Genomic DNA, 21,282 nt, shown 5'->3' on the forward strand with positions numbered 1-21,282 from the left:
CCAAAACTGCACACAATACTCTAGATGCAGTCTCACCAAGGCCTTGTACAACTGCAGTAGAACCTCCCTGCTCCTGTACTCAAATCCTTTTGCTATGAATGCCAACATACCATTTGCCTTTTTCACCACCTGCTGTACCTGCATGCCCACCTTCAATGACTGGTGTGCAATGACACCCAGGTCTCGTTGCATTTCCCCTTTTCCTAATCAGCCACCGTTCAGATAATAATCTGTTTTCCTGTCCTTGCAACCAAAGTGGATAACCTCACACTTATCCACATTAAATTGCATCTGCCATGAATTTGCCCACTCACCTAACCAAGTCACCCTGCATCCTCTTAGCATCCTCCTCACAGCTAACACCGCCGCCCAGCTTCGTGTCATCCACAAACTTGGAGATGCTGCATTTAATTCCCTTGTCTAAATCATTAATATATATTGTAAACAACTGGGGTCCCAGCACTGAGCACATTAGTCACTGCCTGCCATTCTGAAAAGGTCCCGTTTACTCCCACTCTTTGCTTCCTGTCTGCCAACCAATTCTCTATCCACATCAATACCATACCCCAATACCATGTGCTTTAAGTTTGCACTCTAATCTCCTGTGTGGGACCTTGTCAAAAGCCTTTTGAAAATCTAAATATACCACATCCACTGGCTCTCCCCTATCCACTCTACTAGTTACATCTTCAAAAAATTCTATAAGATTCGTCAGACGTGATTTTCCTTTCAAAAATCCATGCTGACTTTGTCCGGTGATTTCACCTCTTTCCAAATGTGCTGTTATCACATCTTTGATAACCGACTCGAGCATTTTCCCCACCACCAATGTCAGACTGAGATGTCAGATGTTGTTTACAACTTCACTTTGGCAACCTCTGTGTGGACACTGGTGCCAAGCTCTATCAGCGCTTGCCCCTCCCTTGGACTACATCACTGATATGGAGAGGGGGAACCCGTTGCATGGGCAACAGCCGGTTCTTCAAACCTTCCCGCCCAGGCTTGTGCCCTGGAGAGGACGCAGTCCACCAGAGGTGTAAACCCATGATCCCCTGGGAGCGACGGCTGGCTACTACTATGTTCTATGTATGCTATGTATATCATATATTCCATGTATGGTCAGCACAACAGTTTACATAATGCTACTACTGTGCCAGTGATCAGGGTTCAAATTCCACCACTATCTGAAAGGAGGTCCTATATTCTTCCTGTGACCCTGTGGGTTTCCTCCCACAGTCCAAAGATGTACGGATTAGGGTTAATAAGTTGTGGACATGATGTGCTGGTGCTGGAAGACAATAAGACCAAAATTCTGTGCAAAAGCCTTAGGCACGTTTATATGTATACAGCTAGGCTGCCTAAGATTTTCGCACAGTTCTATATTTGTGAACGTGGAGCAGAGAGTGAATTTGTAAATCTGGCGAGAGCGAGGGATGTTGGGGATGTCGAGGGTAGAGAGCCACAGGAGGGGTGTGGGACAGGGGGCAGAGAAAGAGTGCCAGGCATGGGGAGGGGTGTCGTCGCTGCAGACACACCCAGCCCTAAGGCACCAGGCAAGCTCATTTGATTATTGTCAACAGTTTTGGGCCCCATATCTCAGAACGGATGTGTTGCCATTGGAGAATCCAGAGGAGGTTCATGAGGATGATTCTGGAAATGAAGAGGTTAACATATGAGGAGCGTTTGGCAGCTTTGGGCCTGTACTCACTGGAATTTAGAAGAATGCAGGAGGATGTCATTGAAACCTACCGAATGTTGAAAGGACTAGATAGGGTGGATGTTTCCTACGGTGGGGGTATCCAGAACTAGAGGAAACAGCCTCAAAATTGAGGGGTGACCCTTTAGAACATAGGTAAGGAGTATTTTTTTTTAGCCAGAGAGTAGTAAATCTGTGGAATGCTATGCCACAGACTGCAGTGGAGGCCAAGTCAGTGCGCATATTTAAGGTGGAAGTTGATTGTTTCCTGATTGGTCAGGCATCAAAGGATATGGCAAGAAGGCAGGTGTATGGGGTTGAGTGGGATCTGGGATCAGCCATGATGGAATGGCAGGCTGTCTTGATGGGCTGAATGGCCTAATTCTGCTCCTATGTCTTATGGATGACAAAGGCATCCACAGATGGACGTCTACACCATCTTAGACAGCTGCCTAAGATGCTATACCTTGCCCAAGGGTGATCTGCAGGCTGGCAGAGGGAAGGAGCACCTTACACCTTCTATAGTAGAGGTGTATCTCTATACTGCCACCCACGGAGGGATTGAAAACACTAGATTAGGCTCCTACATCTCCTTCTGGCATAAGCCAAACACTACACATCATCAAAAACACACTATCCCTACCGTGAAGCATGGTGGTGGCTGTGTCATGCCGTGAGAATGTTTAACTGCAGCAGGCCCTGGAAGACTTGTGAAGGTAGAGGGTAAAATGAATGCAGCACAATACAGGGAAATCCTGGAGGAAAAACTGATGCAGTCTGCAAGAGGACTACAACTTGGGAGAAGATTTTTTTTTCCCAGCAAGTAAATGACCCCAAGCACAAAGCCATATCTACACAGGAATGACTTAAAAACAGCAAAGTTAATGTCCTGGATGGCCAAGTCAGAGTCCAAACCTCAATCCAATAGAGTCTTTGTGGCTGGACTTGAAAAGGGCTGTTCACTCATGATCCACATGCAATCTGACAGAACTTGAGCAGTTTTGTAAAGAAGAATGGGGAAAAACTGCAGCGTCCAGATGTGCAAAGCTGATGGAGACCCATTCACACAGACTCAAGGCTGTAATTGCTGCCAAAGGTGCATCTACTAAATACTGATTTGAGGGGTATGAGTAATTATGCAATCAATTATTTTGTATTTAATAATTGTAATAAATTTAGACCGATTTGTAGAAATTTGTTTTCATTTTGACTCAAAAGAGTTTTTTTCTGTCGATCAATGTCAAAAAAGCCAAATTAAATCCACTGTGATTCAATACTGTTAAACAATAAAACATGAAAATTGCCAATGAGTGTGGATACTTCTTATCGGCTCTGTATGCGTCTAAGACTTTTGCACAGTATTATAGGCCATTTGACCCATTGAGCCATTCTATCAAGGCTGAGTTATTTTCCCTCTCAGCCCTTTTCTCCTGCCTTCTTCCCACAACCTTTGATACCATTACTAGCATTAAATATTCCCAATGACTTGACCACACAGCAGTCTGTTGCAATGAATTCTACAGATTTATTATCCTCTGTCTAAAGAAATTTATCCTCATCTCTGATCAAAAGGGAGGTCCCTCTATTCTGAGGCAGTGTCCTCTAGTCTTGGACTCCTCTACTATAGGTAACATCTTCTCCACATTCACTCTATCTAGGCTTTCAATATTTGATAGGTTTCAATGGGATTCCCCTATCATTTTTTACAAAACTCCAGCAAGTACAGGCCCAGAGATATCAGATACTCTGGTTATACTGCACTAGGTATAACTTCCTTGATGGTTCATACACCTTTTGCTTATTTTTCTTTGAGAGCCAATGGAGTGGAAAATCAATGTTATGGCAAGGTTGGGCACAAACCTCTGGAGGTATTGGATCATACCAAGAAATGGAGTTCAGTACAGTGTCAGCATTTCTCGTTCTTTGTCTCGCTTCATCTGCTTGATTTATAGAACATCAAACAGCATGACGCAGGAATGGGCCATTCGGCCCATAGTGTTGTGCTGAGCAAATTAAGTTACTGATCAAAGTGAACTAATCTCTTCTGCGTTCACAGTGTCCATATCCTTCCATTTTCCTCATATTTACATGCCTCCAAACATCTCTTAAAAGTCTCTAATGTACCTGCCTCCATCACCACCCCAGACAGCACATTCTCTGTGTTTAAACAAAAATTGCCCCTCACATCTCCTTTGAAATTACCCCCTCTATTACTATATTGATGTTTTCTTAAAACATTTTGTCAAAATCAGAGTCAGAATCAAGTTTAATATCACCAACATATGTCATGAAATATGTTGTTACGCAGCAGCTGTACATTGCAATATATAATAAAATCTGTAAGTTATGGTAAGTACAGTATATGTATAAAAATATTAAATTAATTAAGTAGTGAAAAAAGAGAGAAAAAAATAGTGAGATAGTGTTCACATGTTCTCTGTTCATTCAGAAATCTGATAGCGGAGGGAGAGAAGCTGTTCCTGAATCATTGAGTGTGTGTCTTCAGGTTCCTGTACCTCCCATTTGACGGAAGCAATGAGATGGGGGCATGTCCTGGGTGATGGGGGTCCTTAATGACAGACGCCACCTTTTGATACTGGGGAGGCCATAATGAAGCTGGTTGAGTTTACAACTTTCTGAAGTTTTTCTGATCTTGTGCCCTGGCCCCTCCATACCAGATGGTGATGTAACCAGTTAGAATGCTCTCCATGATATATCGGCAGAAATTTGCTGGAGTCTTTGGTGACATATCAAATTTAATTCCATTGCAAACTTCAATCAAGAGTCCTTCCCTTCTAAACTGCACCTTAGATACAAGCTTAGTCTGTCCAACCTTTCCTGATAAACCAACCTGTCCATTCCAGGTACTAATCCAGACGACGCTTCTCCAAAATGCTTCCAATACATTTGTAAACCTACTTAGATAACAAGACCAATGTGAACAATTTCATATTTCACCAAGCGATACTCCATTTGCCCAGTCGTTGGCCACTTACTAAAAGTTGGTTAACGTCTTCTTCCCATTTTTTGTGTCATCAGCAGTATATACTGCGTTTAGCAATACAGCATCGAGCCACCCCAGCAAACCCAGCTAAACCCAATTAGACCTAACCTAACTACCAGACAATTTCAATGACCAATTAACCTAACCAGTACTGTGGGAGGAAACCAGAGGACCTGAGGAAAACCCATGCATTCCATGGGGAGGATGTACAGAGACTCCTCACAAAACGGCTTTGGAATTGAACTTCGAACTCCAGATGTGCTGAGCTGTAATGGGTTGCACTAAGCGCTACACTACCATTGCATCCAGTTCATGTATAATTACTTTCCCCAAGGAGTAAGGCAGATCAGCACCTTCACACACTAACCCACCCTCCACAGCCCCAACCACCACTACTTTATCATTTCCTGTCAGTCACCTTATGTACAGACACTCCTGTGCCTAGTGTCACCTTATTGACATACAATCAATCTGTGTACTTAAACTGTCTTATGTATTTATGTTTATCGTGCTTTTTGTTAATTATTGTGTCCTTTAGTTTATTGTGTCTTTTTTTTGTGCTGCATCGAATCCAGACTAACAAATATTATGTTCTCCTTTACACTTGTGTACGGGAAATGATATTAAACAATCTTGAACTCTGAATCTTCAAAATAAACTTATACGACTGCACAAATGGACAACTAAGTGAAACTGCGTTCCTCTGGACCACGGTGCACCCACACAACATAAATCACACACAGCACATTAAACAAAATGTTACCACTAATAAGTCAATAAAATATCATTCAAAATGCACAGCACTGGGAATGAGTAAATGGTACAGTAAACAACTTACTGTCCTTCTGACAAAGCGTCAGTGCTGGCAAGGTATTTCTTAGACGTTAAGGATGAAGCAGGTGACACAGGTGACACCTAAGCACCCACATCCCAGCTGTCCTATGTCACTACTGCAGATCCAGAACTGGTCTCTACAGTCACCAACACTCCTAAGGACTCTTCTTTCCTCCCGATCTTCACAAGCGAAGAACCAGCCATCATCGAGGATGAACAATTACACCATTAGTTGGAGCCAGAGTGGCTGCTGCAGCTGGGCTCACCACCATAGAAAAGGTTTCTGTAATAACCTTTGTAGCACCTCATCAAGTGATTGTTATGATTGATTTATTTGTCACAGGTAATCAAAAGATCGAAGCATACAGTGAAATGCGTCATTTTGTGCCAGAGGATTATGCTGGGACACAGCCCACAAGCATCACCATGTTTCCGGCGCCAACATAGCATGTCCACAATTCACAAACCCTAACCCAAGTGTCTCTGGAATGTGGGAGGAAGCGGAGCAGCCGGAGGAAGGTCAAGCAGTCACCGGGAAAACGTATCAACTCCTTAGGAATCGAACCCTGAAGCTTGCTCGCCATTGCTGTAAAGAGATTCAACGAACCACTGTGCTACCATGCCTTTAGAAATCTCAATAGTAATTCCCTTTATTGACTGATAAAGGGAAATCTTTTCTGATCTTATCAAAGTAAAGATGTGCTGACATTGGAGAGGGTCCTGAGAAGGTTCATGAGAATGATCCCAGGGTACAAAGGGTTAACATATGAGGAGTGTTTGATGGCTCTGACTGTGCCGGTACTCACTGGAGTTTCGAAGAATGAAGTGGTATCTCATTGAAATCATCGAATCTAGAAAGGCCCAGCTACACTACCATGAAAAAGTGTCTAACTTGCCAAGTATTTCTAACACTTCGTTTCTTTTTGTTTAATAGATTACAGGTATAACTGTGCAAACTATTAAGCCCTCTTTAAAAATCAATAACTATCTGTGTAATAAATAAGAGAAAATCTGCAGATGCTGGAAATCATCACACAAAATGCTGGAGGAACTCAGCAGGCCAGGCAGCATCTATAGAAAAGAGTAAACAGTCGATGTTTCAGGCCGAGACCTTTCATCAGGACTGGAAAAAAGAGATGAGAAGTAGGGAGGATGGGAGGAAGAGGTACAAGGTAGTAGGTAGTAGGTGAAATCGGAAGGGGGAGGGGTGAAGTAAATAGCTAGGAAGTCAATTGAACATGAGAACATAAGAAATAGGAGCAGGAGTAGCCATTTGGCCCATCGAGCCTGCCCCGCCACTCAATAAGATCATGGCTGATCTGGCCATGGACTCGTTTCCACCTACTCGCCTTTTCCCCATAACCTTTAATTCCCCGACTATGCAAAAATCTATCCAACCTTGTCTTAGATATATTCACTGAGGTAGCCTCCACTGCTTCATTGGGCAGAGAATTCCACACATTCACCACTCTCTGGGAAAAGCAGTTCCTCCTCATCTCCATCCTAAATCTACTCCCCCAAATCTTGAGGGTGTGTAAAATAAGTGAAATTTGTTGGAAGAGATACAGGGCTGGAGAGGGGGGAATCTGATCAGAGAAGACAGAAGACCATGGAAGAAAGGGAAGGGGGAGGACTGACTATCTGTATATATTTTTTTCAAGGTCAAAGTCAAATTTATTATCTAAGTATGTATTTGTTACTATATACTACCTTGAGATTCATTTCTGTGCTGCATTTACAGGAAAATAAAGAAATACAATAGAATTTAAGAATAACTACCGTAGATTCCGGATTTTAAGCCGCTACTTTTTTCCCACATTTTGAACAGCTTTGAACTCTGCGGCCTTTAATACAGAGCGGCTAATACATGGTTTTTTTTCATGCCGCCTCGTAAACATTTTGCCTCGTAACAGTAGACCAATAAAATTGATGAGTAGTTCACAGAGGTCCAATGAAATTGTACGATAAATCAAGCGCACTTTCACAATTAAATTATTGTAAATCAGTCATTTGTACTCACCCTCATCAACATGGAAAACACTCGAAGAAAAGCATTGTGCTGCCTTTATGGCAGTTATTTAGTTTATAATATTTTCGCTTAGTAATTCATTTTCTAGTTAAAGTTAGAAGAGTTTTAACTATATTTGTTTTCTGTACTACATCGCGGGATGCTATGACGTCACACCCGGTTTCGCCGCGTCTTGTGGGATACCGGTTTGCGATAAATGGGACGGCGGGGGTCGAGCGGCGGAGCGAAAATGCTGCTTTTAAGTTAAAGGCGATCAATAACTTTTCCTGGTAGGCTGCAGTATATATATTTTTTACCAGTCGTTAGGGGATATTGGAATGTTGTTCAGTAAAGAAGTATACGCAACGTATATTTAAAAGTAGCCGCGTTACGGGCACGGTTCGAAAAAAAGCATTTGCAATATGTATTTGTTTTTGTTACCATATGGATTTAATTAAAAGTTAAAAAATCCTCACGTGTAATATCTTTCTGTGTAAATATCTCATATTACAACGTGGGACACCTGCGGCCGAAAATCTGGTGCGGCCTTTACAAGTAAAAAATTGATTTTATTTCTAAAATTAGAGCCAGCGGCTTTTAATCAGGTGCGCTCTGTAGTCCGGAATCTACGGTAAATAACAAAGACTGACAAAGTACAAAAGAATACAAATCATGCAAATAAAAGCTCAAAGTTGAAGTTCAAGTTCGAAGTACATTGATTATCGAAGTATGTATGCAACATGCAACCCTAAGATTCATCTTTCCACAGACAGCTACAAAACTAAGGAAAACCAAGGAACCCATTCAAAGAAAAACGTCAGACCCCCTCCCCCGCGCAAACGGCAAAATATAAACCAGCGAAAATCACAGAATATAAAACTCCAGCCCACAAGAGTCATGGAAATAGTCCAGGCATATTCAGTTCCAGCTCAGTTCTAGTTCAATTTAATACTGCGTCGTTCATTATGTGCGGCTGCCTCAATCAAAATCACACAAAAAAAAGTAAATAAATAATACCAAGACCATGAGTTGCAAGAGTTGTTGAGAGAATTTGTGACTGCCTGAATTCTGGCATCAGGCAGAGAAATATCAGGAACTTCTCAGGGCATCTCATTTTGTCAGCGTATAAGCAAGTGCTTGTTTGCTATTGCTTAAAGGGTCAAAATTCTTGACATTACAATGAAGTTAACCAGGCTGGTTTACTCGCTGAGGTTTAGTCATTAACTTGTCCTTTTTAAATAAATATTTTTATTTTTACGACTTTTTCATGCTCATGAATTTTAAAATAGTAACTGAAGATAATGATGGCAATTACGCAGCTTAGCTAGAGGCACATTCAATCAGTTTGAGATAATCAGCTGGATGCTTTCCCCATTGGTATTGCAGTGTGGGCTGAGTCGCAAGGAATTATATTCAGCTTTGAGGTGATGTTTATCATTGTTGTGACTGTCAGCGAAAGCTACCAGAGAGACCCGCAGCTGGTAGTGTAGAAGTCTTTATTCGGCACACACAAACCAGCAGTGTTTGGAGTCACCCTGGAAGAGGCTCCCTAGCCCAACATTACATCAGAGGGTGGTGGCTATTGGAGGCTCCGGTTGAGCCGTTTGATGTTGCATTGTTCACCGAGCTTGGCACTTCGTTTGCAGACATTTCCTGGCCAGTCAGGGTGACATCCTCAGCGCACAGTCTCTCTGGGAGTGCTCGTGTCTGGATAGGCAAGCAAGTGGGGTCTATATAAATGTGTGCACTCCCAGAGAGGAACACCAGCAACTGCGCACTCAGAACGTCACCTTGACTGGGATGAAACGTCTGCAAACGAATTGCCAAGCTCAGCGAACACCACAACATCAAACTACGTCACATTTTATATGTTAAAGATCAACGGTAACAGCAGGACAATTCTATAGTTACGATGCATTCATAATGCTTCCTTCCAGTTACATAGAATTTCCAAACACCTAGTTCTTCTTACGGCAGTCCAGGCAACCAAATCGAATGTTAATGTCTCCTGTCTCTGAGCTGAATTCTCTCAGGTCAATGGGGTGTTTCCCGGTTTGCAATCAAGCCAAGTCTGCAGCTTCAGGAAGACCATTGTTCCCAGCTGCATTTTGAATTCAGTCTACAGTCTACATTCAAATCTGAAGACTGGTTGCTGTTGAAATTGTTACTTGCCGTACACCGTAACTCCAGAATACACCCTAACACATCGAAATTGATAAGTTTTGAACTTAAGTGAGCTCTGCGATATGAAACCTGGACTTTACAGCTGAACAGTGGATTGACACATTTGGCAATTGTTGTGTCCAGGTATCTCAGAATCAAAATCACTGACTGATGTTCTGAAATGTGTTCTGCGGCAGCAGCTCAGTGCAATACAGTGATGGATACATTATTAATTCCAAAGGAAATTATATGTCACAGTAACATTACAAGTGCATAGATATACAAATACTAGAAAGAAAAAAAAGTTACTTCAAACAGTCTAACAGGAGGGGTCATCACATCCCCGGCTATAGGTTAACTCATTATAAAGCCTAATGGCCGAAGGTAAGAATGACCTCATGTAGTGCTTTTTGAAGCAGCGCAGTAGTCTTAGTCTTTGTTAGTCTATCTAACAAAATACTCCTCTGTTCAGCCAAGGTGGCAAACATATAGAATTGCCAGGATTTTCCATAGGGTCCTTTGTTGTAACAAACCTCCAGTGTGTCCAGTTTGGCTTCTATAATAGAGCCAGCCTTTCTAATCAGTTTATTGAGCCGTGTTGATGCCATTGCCCCAGCACACCACCACATAGAAGACTGTAATAAGAACATAAGAAATAGCAGGAGTAGGGCATCCGACCCATCGAGCCTGCCCTGCCATTCAACAAGAATGGCTGATGTGTCCATAAACTCAGCTCCATCTACCTGTCTTTTCCCATAGCCCTTAATTCCCCTACTATGTAAAAATCTATCTAACTGTATCTTAAAAACATTTAGTGAAGAAGCCTCAACTGCTTCCCTGGGCAGAGAATTCCACAGATTCACCACTCTCTAGGAAAAACAGTTTCTCCTCATCTCCATCCTAAATCTTGATAAATTCTGAATCTTGAGGCAATGTCCCCTAGTTCTAGTCTCACCTACCAATGGAAACAACTTTCCTACTTCTACCTTACCTATCCCTTTCAAAAATTTTTATGTTTCTATAAGATCCCTTCTCATTCTTCTGAATTCCAGAGAGTATCGTCCCAGGCGACTCTCATGGCATCAACAACTGGTGGAACATGTGAAGGAGGGGCCTGTATATTCCAAAGGACCTCAGTCTTCTCAGGAAGTAGAGGTGACTCTGGCCCTTCTCGTACACAACCTCTGTGTTGGTGCTCCAGGCTTGGCTGTCTTAAAGTCCATCACCATCTCCTTTGTCTTATTGATGTTGAGCTGCAGATGATTCAGCTTGCACCATTGGACAAAGTCCTCCACCAGGACCCCGTAGTCATCCTCCTGTCCTCCCTTTACACACCTGACTATTGTTGAGTCATCAGAGAATTTCTGCAGATGACATGATCTAAAGTCTGAGGTATACAGGGTAAACAGGAAGAGAACCAATACAGTCCCCTCTGCTGCTTATAACCACGTCTGATACACAGCTCTGAAGCCAAACAAACTGCGCTCTGCCAGCCGGTCATGGGTTGATGCTCCACCATTAGGCCGCACACTCCATTTGCAACCTCGCTCTCAACCACGCCAAATTCCCTCGGAGACAACAAAATCACCAGATCGCTCAGTTGGCCCAAAAACACATTATCAAAATGTAAATTACAGGCACCAATTGCACACAGATTAGTAGTAGAAGTATATTTAAAAGAAGAAGAGAAGAAGACGTAGTTTCGTGAACTGTCTGCAGGACATTGCCGTTGGTTGCTGGCTCCTAATATCCTTCTGCCTTTTATACCAAAAATTACTTCACTGGTATGAAACGATAACTAACACTACGGGTGATGCACTCCACTACAACTTGACAACATATTGTATCTGTCTGTGAATCCAGTCACCACTATTTTGCAAGTGACTATGATGACCTGAAAATAATTAGAAATCCACACTAATGAGAAAGTCTGCACTTCCCAACCAGTGAATCAGTTTAGAGACTTGCTTCATCTAGTTGTAAGCTGTTGAGGAAGAAAAATGCCGGTAGCTTGATGAACATTCCCGGTCTCAGGGTTGAGAGTGAATACAAAACAACAAACAGTCTTCAACAAAAAGGAAACAAACCATTTCAACCTCTGAAGTTAAAATCTTGTGAGAGTGTCTCTGCCTCTACGTCTCATAGGCAGCTGGGGCTCATCAGCCATGGCTGGCAGCTCATCTAGGAGGAGAAAAACTTTGATCTCAAATCTCCGCTGCCTTGCAGCTATAACCCCTCACGGGAAAGGCTTCATGAGTAAACGCCAAGGAGAAAACTGGAGCTGAAGTCCCTAAATCAGTCCTACATTGAGCTCAACACTATCTGGCAACTCCTGGTGCCAAACTGTATCGGTCTCTGCTTTTCCTTTGGACTCAAGAGCTGTGAGGAGAGGGGGAGCTTGCTACATGGGCAACAGCTTGCTCTCCATATCCTACTGCCCAGGCTTGCGTATACATAGACAGCTGGGATGCAACATCCATGGTCGACCCAGACCAATGGCGGGCCTCGGACCTCTACCTCTGCACCCTCTCAAGCCCATGCATTTCATATTGGTGGCAAAAAATATTTCAGGTCACCTCTAAAAAATAATCTTTAGCCATTTGTATCTCTCCACGTGATGACAAACAAGTAAAGTGGCACCAGCTTAGAGAAGAGGTAAGAGGGTGGCCAGAGATGGGCACAGAAGAAGAGGGAAGGGGGTAGAGGAAAATTACCGGAAGTTGGAGAAATCAGTGTTCAAGGTTGGAAGCTACCTAGACGGAACATGAAGTGTTGCTCCTCCAGCCTGAGAGTGACCTCATCGTGGCAAAAGATCAATGATGGAATGGGAATGGGGATTGGAATGAAAATGGTTGGTCACTGGGAAATACCATTTTTACTCATTACCACAGACTTTCTGCTGGAAATTCTCACCTTGGGTAAAATGCTGAGTAGTTCATGTAGAGCTGCACGGTGGCTGGATAGAACGCTGTTGGCGGCTGACGAACTCGGGGTATGACGAATACGGGTTGCTGACAGATCTCAGCAGGAATAACAGACGCCTGTGTGGGATACGCAGCAAAGGTAGAAGGTGACAAGCCTGAAAAGGAAGACAAAAATATCCACAATGAGTTCCCAGTTACAAAGAGGTAGACTGTGAAAATACACACACGCACTCAGGAACTCAACAGGTCAGGCACCATCTGTGGAGAGAGATAAAGAGTCGACATTTCGGGCTGAGACCCTTCATCAGGAAATACACTGCTGATTGAGAATTAGGTTCAATATCACTGGCATGTCAAAAAGGCAATGTTACAACTGTGAACACGAGGAAATCTGCAGAGGCTGGAAATTCAAACAACAGCACACACAAAATGCTGGTGGAACACAGCAGGCCAGGCAGCATCTATAGGGAGAAGCGCTCTAGTCCTGACGAAGGGTCTCGGCCCGAAACGTCGACAGCGCTTCTCCCTATAGATGCTGCCTGGCCTGCTGTGTTCCACCAGCATTTTGTGTGTGCTGTTGTTACAACTGTGATGCGGGTTTCAATATGCAGATAGATCAGAAAAACTAGGTTGGTGCTGATTTATCCCAAGAGAGAGAATTTGTAGAATTCCTATGAGATGGGTTTTTAGAGCAGCATGTGATTGAGCCCACTAGGGGATCAGATAGTCTGGATTGGGTGTTGTTCAATGAACTGAATTTGATTAGGGAGCTTAAGGTAAAGGAACCATAGGAGCCAGTGATCATAATATGATAGAATTCACCCTGCAATTTGAAAGGGAGAAGCTAAAGTCAGAAGTTTCAGTATTACAGTGGAGTAAAGGGAATTACAGAGGTATGAGAGAGGAGCTAAGCAAAGTTTTTTAGAAGGAAACATGAGCAGGGATGACAGCAAAGAAGCAATGGCTGGAGTTCTGGGAGCAATTCGGAAGGTGCAGGGTAGATACAACCCAAAGAAGAAGTATTCTAAAGGCAAGGTGACACAACCATGGCTGAGAAGGGAAGTAAAAGCCAACATAAAAACAAAACAGAGGATACATAATAGAGAAACAATTGGTGGGAGGTTAAAGGATTTGGAAGCTTTTAAAAACCAACAGGAGGCAACTAAAAAAGCCATAGAAAGGGAAAAGATGAAATATGAAGGTAAGCTAGCCAGTAATATCAAAGAGGATACCAGAAGTTTTTTTTTCAGATATATGAACAGAAAAAGAGAGGCAAGAGTAGATATTGAACTGCTGGAAGATGACACTGGAGGAGTGGTGATGGGTGTCCTTAATGATAGATACCTTCTTTTTGAGGCATCACCTTTTGAACATGTCCTGGATACTGGGGAGAATAGTGCCCATGGTGGAGCTTACTGAGTTCACAACTTTCTGAAACATCTTTCAATCCTGTGCACTAGCCCCCGCCTGCATACTACACAATGATGCAAGCAGTTGGAAAGCTCTCCACGGTACATCTTTAGAAATCTGCGAGTGTCTTTAGTGACATAACAAATCACCTCAAACTCCTAATGAAATATAGCTGCTATTATTCCTTCTTTCGAACTGCATCGATATGTTGGGCCCAGGATAGATCCTCAGAGATGTTGACACCCAGGAACTTGAAATTGCTTGGTCTCTCCATTTCTGATCCCTTGATAAGGACTGGTGTGTGTCCCTCATTTCACACTCTCTGAAGTCCCCAACCAGTTCTTATTGATGTTGAATGCAAAGTTGTCATTGTGACTCCACTCAACTAGCTGAAATATCTCACTCCTGTACACACAAGGGTTCTCAAATTGCAAATGTCACGCCACTTTTCAAAATGGAGAGAGGCAAAAGAAAGGAGATTATAGGCCAGTTACCCTGACCTCAGTGGTCGCAAGAATGTTGGAGTCGATCGTTAAGGATGTGGTTTTGGAGTACTAGGAGGTATATGTTAAAAAGGCCATAGTGAGCATGGTTTTCTCAAGTGTAGATCCTGCCTGACAAATCTACTGGAATCCTTTGAGGAGATAACAGACAGAATAGATAGAGGAGAATCGGTTGATGTTGTGTACTTGGATTTTAGGAAGGCTTCTAACAAGGTGCCACACATGAGGCTGCTGAACAAGATAAGAGCCCATAGTATTACAGAAAAGATTCTAGCATGGATAAAGCAGTGGCTGATTGGCAGGAGCAAAGAGAGGGAATAAAGGCGGGCTTTACTGATTGGCTGCTAGTGACTAGTGGTGTTCCACAAGAGTCGGTATTGGGACAGCTTCTTTTTGTGTTGTATGTCAACAATTTGGATGACAGAATTGATGGCTTTGTGGCCAAGTTTGCAAACAATACAAAGCTAGGTGGGGGGCAGTTAGCACTAAGGAAGCAGGGTGGCTGCAGAAGGACTTGGACAGATTAGGAGAATGGACAAAGGAGTAGCAGATGGAAGGCAGCGTTGGGAAGTTTATAGCCATGCACTTTGGTAAATGGCATAAAAGGGGAGACTATTTACTAAATGGGGAGAGTATTCAAAAATCTGAGGTGCAAAGAAACTTGGGAGTCCACATCCATGAACCCCTAGAGGTTAACTTGCAGGTTGAGTCAGTAGTGAGGAAGGCAAATGCAATGTTAGCATTCATTTTGAGAGGATGAGTGGCATCTCATTGAAACCTATTGAATGTTGAAAGTCCTAGATAGAGTGGATCTGGAGAGGATGTTTCCTGTAGTGGGGGAGTCTAGAACCAGAGGGCACAACTTCAGAAAAGAGAGATATCAATTTAGCATGGAGATGAGGAGGAATTTCTTTAGCCAGAGTGTAGTGAATCTATGGAATTCTTTGCCTCTGGCAGCTGTGGAGGCCAGGTTATGGAGTGTATTTTTTTTTGGAAGAAGCGTATGTGAGTTTATTTACCATTCGGAAATCTGATGGCAGAGGGCAAGAAACTGCTCCTAAACAGTTGAGTGTGTGTTTTCAGGCTCCTATACCTCTTCCTTGATGGTAGCAATGGGAAGAGGACATATTCAGGGTGATGGGAGTCCTTAATGATGGATGCTGCCTTTTTGAGGCATGACCTTTTGAAGATGTCCTCCATGCTAAGGAGGCTAGAAGCCGTTATGGAGTTGGCTGAGTTTCTGCAGCTTTTTTCGATCCTGTGCAGTGACCCCTCCATCGCAGATGGCGATGCAACCAGTTAGGATACTCTCCAAGGTACATCTTTACCTACATACCGAATCTTCTCAATCTACTAATCAAGTACAGCGGCTGTCTTGCCTTCTTTGTAATTACATCAATATGTTGGAGCCAGGATAGATGTTCAGAGCTGTTGTCAACAAGGAACTTGAAACTGCTCTCCCTTTCCACTGCTGACCTCTCAATGAGGACTAGTTTGTGTTCCCTTGACTTCCCCTTCCTGAAGTCCACAATCAATTCCTTGCTCTTATAGACATCAAGTATAATATGAATGGATGTGAAAGCACATAGAAACATAGAAACCTACAGCATAATACAGGCCCTTCGGCCCAGAAGTTGTGCTGAACATGTCCCTACCTTAGAAATGACCTAGGGTTACCCATAGCCCTCTATTTTCTAAACTCCATGTACCTATCCAGGAGTCTCTTAAAAGCCCCTATTGTATCTGCTTCCACCACTGTTGCCAGAAGCCCATTCCACGCACTCACCACTCTCTGCATAAAAAACTTACCCCTGACATCTCCTCTGTACCTACTCCCCAGCACCTTAAACCTGTGTCCTCTTGGGGCAACCATTTCAGCCCTGGGAAAAAGCCTCTGACTATCCACACCATCAATGCCTCTCATCATCTTATACATCTCTATCAGGTCACCTCTCATCCTCTGTCACTCCAAGGAGAAAAGGCTGAGTTCACTCAACCTGTTTTCATAAGGCATGCTCCCCAATCCAGGAAACATCCTTGTAAATCTCATCTGCACACTTTCTATGGTTTCCACATCCTTCCTGTAGTGAGGCAACCAGAACTGAGCACAGTACTCCAAGTGGGGTCTGACCAGGGTCCTATATAGCTGCAACATTACCTCTCGGCTCCTAAATTCAATTCCACGATTGATGAAGGCCAATACACCATACACCTTCTTAACCACAGAGTCAACCTGCACAGCTGCTTTGAGCATCCTATGGACTCAGACCCTAAGATCCCTCTGATCCTCCACACTGCCAAGAGTCTATATTACTATACTGTACTATATTCTGCCATCATATTTGACCTACCAAAATGAACCACTTCACACTTATCTGGGCTGAACTCCATCTGCCACTTCTCAGCCCAGTTATGCATCCTATCAATGTCCTGCTGTAACCTCTGACAGCCCGCCACACTATCTACAACACCTCCAACCTCTGTGTCATCAGCAAACTTACTAACCCATCTCTCCACTTCCTCATCCAGGTCATTAATAAAAATCACGAAGAGTAAGGGTCCCAGAACAGATACCTGAGGCACATTGGCCACTGACCTCCATGCAGAATATGACCCATCTACAGCCACTCTTTGTCTTCTGTGGGCAAGTCAGTTCTGGATCCACAAAGCAATGTCCCCTTGAATCCCATGCCTCCTTACTTTCTCAATAAGCCTTGCATGGGGTACCTTATCAAACGCCTTGCTGAAATCCATACTACATCTACTGCTCTTCCTTCATCAATGTGTTTAGTCACATCCTCAAAAAATATGGCTTTTAGGAGAATTATTTTTCTGGAACTTACATTCATTAAGTGTATAATTCTGCATTACAGACCTTAACGAACTTACGTCCGTTAAGTGTATAATTCTGTATTACAGATTTTTTTTCCTGTTTCTGAGCCATTACAAAACACAATTGTCTCTGTTCTTTAGTCTGAATTTAAATTTAACCTCAGACTTAAAGTTTTCATCAGTTTCTGTTATTGATCTCAAGTGTATTGTGCAATCTCAGTCTCTTACAGCGGGTGAAATGACAAGGTCTGAATCTCTGCAAGTCGATCAATCAGGGTCAATTGAAGTACATTTATTAACAATGATAATGGGGTGTATGTGGTGTCCAGGAAGGGACCCATGGGATGTACACAGTAGCACCTCTGGTGAAGGGGTGTGTCATGTCCACTCTGGGGCAGCTCCCTCCCCATTGGTCCCCTCCGGACACTCAGCTCTCACTGTGGCTCCAAGTAGCTATTTGCTTACAACCACGGCCACACCCTGGTACTCTGCTCCGACAGGAGGGCTAAACTAGGCGAGAGTAGCTGGCAGCCTCATACCCTGATGAGGTAAGGACATGCCTGCCCGAGCACGCAAAATGTGATGACTATTCATACCACTAACTCGGACTTCTGAGATCGAGGGAGTGGAACTCAAAGTTCAAAGTAATTTATTATCAAAGGACATAAATGTCACCATATGCTACCATGAGGTTCATTTACTTTTGCAGACAGTTTTCAGTAAGGACGTGGATATACAACAGAATAATTGAAAAAAAACTACACACAAAGACGAACAAACCACGAATGTGCAAAAGAAGGCAAACTGTGCCAATGGAAAAGAAACAAATAATCATAAGCAAACAGGAAATAGCCCTTCCAAATGCACATAAATTACAGAAATCAGTAAGTGAAAAACACCAGAAATATGCTGAATTACAAGAGGAAATTGAAAGATTATGGAACATGGACACTAACACAAGCAAATCTGCAGATGCTGGAAATCCAGATCAACTCACACAAAATGCTGGAGGAACTCAGCAGGTCAGGCAGCATCTATGGAGAGGAATAAACAGTTAATGTTTCAGGGGGCTGATCATCCAAGGATATACGGTGTATCACAAAGATAGGTTAGTAGGCAGAGAGGGTGGTGTGGCTCTGTGTATAAGAAATAATATTAAATCATTAGAAAGAGATGACATAGGACTGGATGGTGTAGAAACCATAAGACCATAAGACAAAGGAGCAGAAGTCGGCCATTCAGCCCATCGAGTCTGCTCCGCCATTTTATCATGAGCTGATCCATTCTCCCCTTTAGTCCCACTCCCCCGCCTTCTCACCATAACCTTTGATGCCCTGGCTACTCAGATACCTATCAATCTCTGCCTTAAATACACCCAATGACTTGGCCTCCACTGCCGCCCGTGGCAACAAATTCCACAGATTCACCACCCTCTCGCATCTCTGTTCTGAATGGGCGCCCTGCAATCCTCAAGTCATGCCCTCTCGTACTAGACTCCTCCACCATGGGAAACAACTTTGCTACATCCACTCTGTCCATGTCTTTCAATATTCGAAATGTTTCTATGAGGTCCCCCCTCATTCTTCTAAACTCCAAGGAGTACAGTCCAAGAGCAGTCAAATGTTCCTCATATATTAACTCTCTCATTCCCAGAATCATTCTAGTGAATCTTCTCTGAACCCTCTCCAATGTCAGCACATCCTTTCTTAAATAAGGAGCCCAAAACTGCACACAGTACTCCAAGTGAGGTCTTATCAGTGCCTTATAGAGCCTCAACATCACATCCCAGCTCCTATACTCTATTCCTCTAGAAATGAATGCCAACATTGCATTCGCCTTCTTCACCACTAACTCAACCTGGAGGTTAACCTTAAGGGTATCCTGCACGAGGACTCCCAAGTCCCGTTGCATCTCAGAACTCTGAATTCTCTCCCCACTTAAATAATGATCTACCCGTTTATTTCTTCTACCAAAGTGCATAACCATACACTTTCCAACATTGTATTTCATTTACCATTTCTTTGCCCATTCTCCCAATCTATCCAAGTCTCTCTGCAGACTCTCTGTTTCCTCGCCACTACCGGCCCCTCCACCTATCTTTGTATCATCAGCAAACTTAGCCACAAAGCCATCTATTCCATAATCCAAATCATTGATATACAATGTAAAAAGAAGTGGCCCCAGCATGGACCCCTGTGGAACACCACTGGTAACTGGCAGCCAACCAGAATGGGATCCCTTTATTCCCACTCTGCTTCCTGCCAATCAGCCAATGCTCTATCCACGTATGTAACTTTCCCGTAATTCCATGGGCTCTTATCTTGTTTAGCAGCCTCATGTGCGGCACCTTGTCAAAGGCCTTCTGAAAATCCAAATACACAACAATCACTGCATCTCCCTTGTCTAGCCTACTTGTAATTTTCTCAAAAAATTGCAATAGGTTTGTCAGGCAGGATTTTCCTTTAAGGAAACCATGCTGAGTTCTGCCTATCTTGTCATATGCCTCCAGGTACTCCGTAACCTCATCCTTGACAATCGACTCCAACAACTTCCCAACCACCGACGTCAAGCTAATGGGTCTATAATTTTCTTTTTGCTTCCTTGCCCCCTTCTTAAATAGTGGAGTGACATTTGCAATCTTCCAGTCCTCCGGAACCAGGCCAGAATCTATCGACTTTTGAAAGATCATTGCTAATGCCTCCGCAATCTCCACAGCTACTTCCTTCAGAACACGAGGGTGCATTCCATCTGATCCAGGAGATTTATCTACCCCTAGACTATTCAGCTTCCTGAGTACTTTCTCTGTCATAATTGTGACTGCGCACACTTCTCTTCTCTGACACCCTTGTGTATCCGGTATACTGCTGATGTCTTCCTCAGTGAAGACTGATGCAAAATACTTGCTCAGTTCCTCCGCCATCTCCTTATCTCCCATTACAATTTCTCCAGCATCATTTTCTATCGGTCCTATATCTACTCTCACCTGTCTTTTACTCATTATACACTTGAAAAAGCTTTTAGTATCCTCTTTGATATTATTTGCTAGCTTCCTTTCATAGTTCACCTTTTCCCTCTTAATGACCTTCTTAGTTTCCTTTTGTAAGCTTTTAAAAACTTCCCAGTCCTCTGTCTTCCCACTAACTTTTGCTTCCTTGTATGCCCTCTGCTTTGCTTTTACTTTGGCTTTGACTTCTCTTGTCAGCCACGGTTGCATCCTTTTTCCATTTGAAAATTTCTTCTTTTTTGGAATGTATCTGTCTTGCACCTTCCTCACTTCTCGTATAAACTCCAGCCACTGCTGCTCTGCCGTCTTTCCCGCTAGTGTCCCTTTCCAGTCAACCTTGGCCAGTTCCTCTCTCATGCCACTGTAATTTCCTTTACTCCACTGAAATACCGACACATCAGATTTTGGCTTCTCTTTTTCAAATTTTACAGTGAACTCAATCATGTTATGATCACTGTCTCCTAAGGGTTCCTTCATCTCAATCTCTCTAATCACCTCTGGTTCATTACACAATACCCAATCCAGTACAGCCGATCCCCTAGTGGGCTCAACAACAAGCTGTTCTGAAAAGCCATCTCGTAGACATCCTACAAATTCTCTCTCGAGATCCAGTGTCGACCTGATTTTCCCAATCCACTCGCATGTTAAAATCCCCCACAATTATCATAACACTGTCCTTCTGGCAAGCCTTTTCTATTTCCTGTTGTAATTTGTAGTCCACATCACTGCAGCTGTTTGGATGCCTGTAGATAACTGCCATCAGGGTCCTTTTACCTCTGCGATTTCTTAGCTCAACCCATAAAGACTCTGTTCTTTCTGATCTTATGTCAACTCTTTCTAATGATTTAATATCATTTCTTACCAATAAAGCCATGCCACCCCCTCTGCCTACCTGCCTATCCTT

At 43.2% G+C, this 21,282-nt stretch overlaps 1 protein-coding gene across 3 annotated transcripts in view; it reads right to left on the bottom strand.

The window, feature by feature from the left end:
* esrp1 (epithelial splicing regulatory protein 1) overlaps positions 1–21,282 on the bottom strand; it is a 107,990-nt gene that overhangs the window by 21,555 nt on the left and 65,153 nt on the right. For all 3 annotated transcript variants that reach the window (XM_073025970.1, XM_073026053.1, XM_073025886.1), the window contains exon 13: positions 12,619–12,784. In XM_073025970.1, the coding sequence (XP_072882071.1) occupies positions 12,619–12,784 (166 nt within the window). The remainder of the gene's footprint in view (positions 1–12,618; positions 12,785–21,282) is intronic.

The sequence above is a fragment of the Hemitrygon akajei genome, chromosome 1 (assembly GCF_048418815.1).
Source record: "Hemitrygon akajei chromosome 1, sHemAka1.3, whole genome shotgun sequence".
In the NCBI taxonomy this organism is placed as follows: Eukaryota; Metazoa; Chordata; class Chondrichthyes; order Myliobatiformes; family Dasyatidae; genus Hemitrygon; species Hemitrygon akajei.